General features: G+C 36.5%; 1 protein-coding gene across 1 annotated transcript; it reads right to left on the bottom strand.

The window, feature by feature from the left end:
* Positions 1 to 32: 32 nt before the first annotated feature.
* Positions 33 to 4,958, bottom strand: LOC141656886 (uncharacterized). The gene is made up of 2 exons (XM_074463978.1): positions 4,898 to 4,958; positions 33 to 889 (listed from the first exon to the last, which is right to left on the bottom strand). Exons 1-2 carry the CDS (start codon positions 4,956 to 4,958, stop codon positions 33 to 35), a joined length of 918 nt encoding a protein of 305 aa, XP_074320079.1.
* Between the last annotated feature and the right edge of the window lie 2,068 nt (positions 4,959 to 7,026).

The following is a 7,026-nucleotide window of genomic DNA, read 5'->3' as shown; positions in this document are numbered from 1 at the left end:
ACATCACCATAAGGGCTATCCAGAGGCCCCTCCTAAATTGGAACATGCTGGGACACCACAGGAATAGACACCACAGGAACAGCAGGCTTCTTTTGCTGTGCCTTAGGCCTCCACTGTTTCTGACCCTCCTGAGTCCCCTTCATCTTCTGAGATTGTGGCTGTGTAGTTTTCCTACAGTTAGCAGACTCATGCCCAAACCCTTGCCATTTTTTACAAAGGACAGGCTTCCATTCACATTCCACCTTAACAGAAACCACAATCCCATCCTCATCTAGAAATTTAACAGACGTAGGAAGAGGCTTACTAAACGGAACTTCAATCATAACGCGTGCAAACCCCAGACGAGTTTTGTCCTTAGTTGCAGCATCACATTGAACAAACTTTCCCAACAAAACAGCGAGTTTAGGTAAACACTTACCCCAGAATTTCAGAGGAAGATTCATAAACCTGACCCATACTGGCACTTCCTTGACATCTGCCTTCACCAACTCCACATCGGCACTCCAAGGCCAAACAATAAGTGGTTTATTGTCAAACAAGAAGTGACCTTGCTGCAAGACTCTATCTTTAGCCTGACTAGAGGTAAAACGGACCAGAAAGACTACATTCGGAAGAAAGAACACTTTATCAATAGGCAAGTGTGCCCAAATCCTCCTAATGAAGCCATCCACTACTTCAACAGGCGGATTAGCACCTAGTATAAAGCAATAGACCGAATTCTTCCAAAAATCAAGCTCCTCCTTAACATCTTCCTCAGTAAACTGCAGTAGTTCAGTAGGCTCTTCCTCAATCACCGTCAACGGACTCTTACCTTTTCTCCTTCGCTGAACTACCCAGTCCTGCTCTTCAGGAACAATGGAATCCAAATCGTACGGAGTAATTCCAACAACTTCATTAACACTCGTTGTTTCCCCACATCAGCACTTCCAGGTCCCCCCACCACCGCAGGAGCAACCGTAGAAGAGGATGCAGTATTATTAGGCGATGTTACGTCTTTTGAATTTGTAGTGACAGAGACCAGAGGAGGAAATTGTTCGACCCTAGAACAATCAATTGACAATTTTAGGGGTTTTGTTAGGGTTTTTCCAATTTTTATGGTTTTTCTGATTTTGCTTTCTATCTCTCTCTATCTCTTCATTTTCTGTGATTTTAATCCCTTAAATGCTTGATTTTAATAGGTTAATTGTCACAATAAAACATAAAACCGGACCATATATACGATATTAGCTTAAATAGGACGATTTGGCACATAACATGACATGTTTTATACATATATTAATGCTGCATTTTTAGTATGATTGTCATACTTTATTTTATATAATTTTGAATTATGTAATTTGTATTTAGTATGGCCTTAGTTTTAATTGGTATATCCCGAAATGAATGGGGATATCGATTTGGTTGTAATTATTGTGATACCTTATCACTTTTATTTTATTTAGTTTTGTTTTTATTTTTATAATGTATAAAGTAGAAAAGCTATGTAATTTATTTATTCCGGAGTTCTTTGAAGACGGTGCCATTCGAGAAGATGGGCCGACAAAGACGGTGTTACCTTGAAGTGCGTGCCAAATGAAGTTCAAGGGACCAAAGGAGTTGGTTTTCGAATTTGTAAATAGTTTATTTGATTTACTATTTAGGAAGGCCATACTAGGATTTTATCTTTATGCTTTGCATTTGTTTATATGTTTGCATGCATAGCCAAATCGACATAACTACACATGCATATGTTTTTATCGAGTCATCGACCGTGTCAATTAAAATTATCGTAGTTCATCGCTTTAGTTCACTTAAAACGTGATAGATAATAAATTGACAAGACCTCTCACTAAATAATAATTGAGAATTAGCCTTACCAAATAGTAGAAACCATGAATCCCAATTTCATAAGGAAGTAGGCTCGGCTCACTGGGGTGCTAAACTTGTTACGTTGGGTAAGTGGGTAGTAAAATGTTATTACATCAAAATTTGGATTGAGCTCAACGGAAGTATTCGTAACCGTAGTCGTATGTGTTCCGGGCTAAAGATAAATATTAGAGTAATTTTATCGACCGAGAGTTGTAGAAGTAGAATCGATTAAAGAGTTAATCCACCGAGTTATATTGATAAGGGATGAATCGGCTCACCGTGCCCAAGTTAATATGAATTTGGATCTCGGGATCATTTATAATAGTTGGGTAGAGGTCACTATATAAATGCTTAAAACTTGTTTAAAATGTTTACAAGTATTATTAAAACAATAGATGTTTATTAATTCCTTCACTTTTATTTTTGTAGTCATATTTGTTTTCGCAATTGCAATGGCAACTCCAAATTCAAACGCAACCACTAGCGCGAACACTCTCACCAATGTTTCATGGCTCTGATCCTTCATGGATCGTTGTAAATTAGAAAAGAACGGGTCAAACTTCGCCGATTGGGACGCTCAACATTGCTTGGCCGCGAAGGGTGACGATAAGATTCGTTACCTTATCGAGGCCTCTCCCGCCGCACCTACCGCTAGGTCTAGCCCCGCCGCTAGGCAAGCCTATGAGACTTACCAAAAGGAGTCGGCCGCGATCAAAAATGTGTTGATCTTCTCAATGGAGGCCGAATTCCAAAGGAGTGCTATAAAGATTAGCACCGCCTATGAGATCTATACGAAGCTTGTGACCAAGTTTTCACAAGCTCTGAGGATCATTCAATATGAAGCGGCTTCCGTATTCTTTGATCTCAACATTAAAGAGGGCCAAAAATTTAGCCCTCATGTGCTCAATTTGATGGAGCATGTTGAGACCTTAAAAATGCAAAAGGTAGAGATTCCCGAAGAACTCATCATTGATCGAATTCTTCATTCCTTAAACAAGGTTAAGGCATATGTTCAATTCAGGGTGAATTTTAATATGCAAAACTTGAAAGTGTCCCTCGATGAATTGCACAAAATGCTTGTGCAAGCCGAGAGGGACATGGGGCTAAATGCTAGCACCACCAAGGATGTGCTCAACATTAATCAAAAGAGAAAAGGGAATTTCAAGAAAGGAGGTCACAAAAGAAAGAAGCAAACTCCCTACAAGAACAAAGGAAAAGCTTGTGAAGCTAGCTCCTCTAAGCCCAAGAAGGGTGCCTCGTCCGGGGACAAATGCCACTATTGTAATGGTGTTGGGCATTAGAAGAGAAATTGTCCTAAGTACCTTGGCGATATCAAAGATGGTAAAGTTATTCTAGTAGGTAAATTACTATCTCTATCTTTCTGTTTCAATCTCAATTTTTGTATTTTGATACAAGTTGTGATATTTACCCCTTTTTATTGTAATTAGGGCATCCAAGCAAGGACAGGGGCAAAGAAAAGCAAGCCTAGAAGATCATGAGGGAAGCTAGATGTAGCCGCCCATGATGCTAGATCGGTGGATGCTTGGTTTTATTTTGTTTTGTCTTTAGTTTTATGTTGAATTTTTAGAACTATTTTGATTTCCTCGTTCGACTTGGAAATTTGTTTGTTTCCTTAAACAATGTTTGTATTTTGGATATTGGTAACTTGTTTTGCAACCCAAGTCACTTACCTTATCATATCGTTTGTTCTAAAATTAATCATCATTCACTACTTGCTTTGAGAAACATTAAGATTTTATCAACTTAAATTGATCTAATAGACAATTATAATGATTGAATCATTATATGTCTATGCGCTATGAATTCGATTCTCCTCATGCCATTGTGACTAAAGTCACAATTTACTTATGTAAGATCAATTATGAAGTTATGATTGAGTTGTTGAACTCACACAAGGCAACGTTGCTAACCTTATTTGATACCCTATCAAAATTTAAATCACCTAGTCCATTTCATTATTTTAACATGTCTCGATTAAATCACTATTAAGTTGATATGTGATAAGTTTCACTCCTTTACCATCATTATTTGTGGCTCAAAAGCTATCTTTGGAGAAAAAGGGCATTTTTTTCCTAAAGATAGAGTGGGAGTGAATTTAGCCACAAACTCTTCTTATAGAGGAGACCAAAAGAAAATGTTCTTGAGGAAACTACATGAGGAGACCAAAAGAAGATGTTCTTGAGGAAACTAAGTGAGGAGACCAAAAGAAGATGTTCTTGAGGAAACTACGTGAGGAGACCAAAAGAAGATGTTCTAGAGGGAACTACGTGAGGAGACCGTAAGAAGATGTTCTTGGATTGTAAGATTTTAATCGACGGAGGGATATAACTAGAGATTTTAAAATTCGAAATTTTACTTAAGAGCCTTATGAAACTAAAATGATATCTATGCAAGTAAATGGATTTATTTGGGATTGTTGAGACCAATCCAAGGTAAATAGATATTTATGATTAAAGGTTGCATAGAGTGGCATGTAAATGTCTACGAAAGCTAAGTTAAGTGTTAACTATGCTAAGTATTCAAATCATTGCTATACCTCATTATGAAAATAAGTAAGTTATTAAGACCACTTTCCAAAATGGGTATTTTCAAAGGGATATGTGAATGACATATATATGGTTTTAACTAACATTAGGAAAAGCAATGATTATTTCAATTCATAAAATGCTTCGAATGAGTTGTCAAAAACGAAACATGTGGAATTGAGTGGGAGTCAGTGACAGTCATGTTTAGACATGAAGTTTAGTGGGAGAAGTCATCCTTCATAAATTGTATAACTTATTACTCATTGGGAATGATGAGCATATACTGTCTTTTATAAAGAAGTATTTAGGTTTTCAATTCTGGATGATATTGGACATCATGTGAATCTACGAAAACATGGGATGATGGATTGGCACTTAGATGAGTATCTTATGTTGATAATGATCCTTCATCTTAAAGAAATCAATCAGTTTAGTAGGTTATTCATGTCGATGAATATAGAATTACCATGATAGAGTCATGGTTATTTACTGAACCTAAGAACTGCTGTCTACATGAATTCGATGACCAATGTTTCCGCCATTGGTATAATCATGTAATGCCATTATACACATGTCCTAGATAAATCACAAGCTTGGAGCATGATAAGTCGATAATAAATTAATCCATGTGAGAGTCATTAGTAAGCCTCAAGGAACCGTCATAAATTCTCAAAGAGAACTAATGGTCTGTTCTGGAGTTTGGAAGAATACTTAGTTATGTGCTAAGAGGTTACACAAACTCAAGTTTCCGAACTCATTAGGATTTGTGAAAATCATAGGCTGGTTTTATTGACCTAATATGTAAATGACTAAAAAGAATATTTTATTGTCATCCATTGCAGGATTCTACGAAATGAACCTAAGTACGTTGTGATTAAGTGGTGCACGTTAAAACTATAAGTAGTGTTGTCCACCGAAACCCACATCACAAGTTATGTGATAACGGTAAGAGCTTCTTTTAAGCTCAAGAACCTATGTCTAGTATGAAGTCTCAACATGTACTTAGTAAAATTCATGCTATAAGGGATAACATAAAATTGAAGGAAATCGCAATTCACAAGTTTGAATACTTGGACACATGGCATGTTCGCAATCTAAACTTTTATTCCGTTGAGCAAGTGCATAAGTAAACTTATGATTATAAGACATTGAGTAGTAATATTGTAGTGACTACTCATGTGTGATAATCACATTTATTGTTTGAGTTATCGTTAATTCATCTTATACTTTGTTACATCCAAATGGGTTGTTGAGATAATTTTGAACCCCATTAAAGTGAACTGGATTAACATAGTATTCGCCCCTAGTTACTTATATGAGGTGACATCTCGAAGCAACTAGAGTGTGATGCGATTGATGGCAAGTTCAAGTGTCATAGAGTCATAAGGGATGACTAGTTGATCACATAGGCAGACTGTGAGAGACACTCTTTCGGGCTTATGACCGCTTATAGTGTTCTGGCAATTTTTATAGCCTGGTCGTGGCGAGAGCTACTATGGTATTCTTATGAGTCGATTCTCCGACTAATGACTGTTCGCCTAAAATGGCACAGTTTCAGAGTGACTTTGATTTATGTCCGGCGACCTTCGTAATTGGGGTCTAATGGGCATGTTTTGGGTCATGATGAGCTGTGGCTAATCGAAGGGAAGAGTGCAATAGGAATTGTCCATCCCCGTCAGGGTTATCTTATATCTCAAGGCCACTCGAGGAGCAATGAACTGGAAATGCGTGGCCACGCTCGGAAGGTATCTATGGTAGATAATTCCGCTCAGACAGTTATTCTCCAGATCGAAGAAACCACTCAAGATATAATCAAATGCAAGTACGACCTGCAAGACAACTTGCATTGAGTGGGAGATAGTAATAGGACAAGAGAATTGGTGACGCACCCTTGTCACGGACAAGTGGGAGATTGTTGGAGTATGTGTCCTCGACAATAATGCGATCACATGTTTAAATCTCATATTAAGAATACTAAAGGGAACGTAACATTTTATTGTCAACTGATCCACATTAATCTGTAATGATTGGCTAACTAGAGTTTGACATTACTTTCATGTGACGGTGGTGATCAGTTGATCCCTTAAGGTCATACCTCTAGCGAAACATTCTTAATTGACTAATTAATTGATTGTATGACGATAAAAGTTAATTAATTCCTTAAAAATGAACAAATGATTTTGTGAGAAATAATACGTATCTTATTGTAATCCGACTAAATAAGATTCGTACTAAGTAATTAAATTGTTTTATTACTTAAGGTTTATTTATTGTTTATGAAACAATTAAATTAAAGAATTAATTGTTTATTATAAATACAAGTAGTTATGATTTATAATTCTATGACCCATTTTAAGTTATTGTAATTGTGAATTACTAAGTTAATTTTGTATGTGATTTATTTCATTTATATAATGATTTTTAATTTGTTAAAAATGCATTATTTAAATGACATGTCTAGTAACATGTCCCAATTGTCACACAATACAACTTAACAAATTGACAAAGTTAAAATGGATCCTTTTATCCATGTGAGCCGTGTATATGGGATAATAGGGCATTATAGTGCTTTAATTATTTTATTAGTAGGAAGCATAATCATGACCTACAAATGATAGGTTTGCATGCCTAC

Source organism: Silene latifolia, chromosome 1, assembly GCF_048544455.1.
Source record: "Silene latifolia isolate original U9 population chromosome 1, ASM4854445v1, whole genome shotgun sequence".
NCBI classification, from domain to species: domain Eukaryota; kingdom Viridiplantae; phylum Streptophyta; class Magnoliopsida; order Caryophyllales; family Caryophyllaceae; genus Silene; species Silene latifolia.
The sequence above is the reverse complement of the archived record's forward strand: the minus strand, read 5'-3'. Positions and strand labels throughout refer to the sequence as shown.

Excerpts from the sequence above, each read along its gene's own strand:
- LOC141656886 (XM_074463978.1), bottom strand. The coding sequence starts at position 4,958 with ATGGCATTACATGATTATACCAATGGCGGAAACATTGGTCATCGAATT. Across the intron at positions 890-4,897 it reads TCGAATTCATGTAGACAGCA|TTGTTGGAATTACTCCGTAC; the intron begins GTTCTTAGGTTC and ends GTGTTAATGAAG.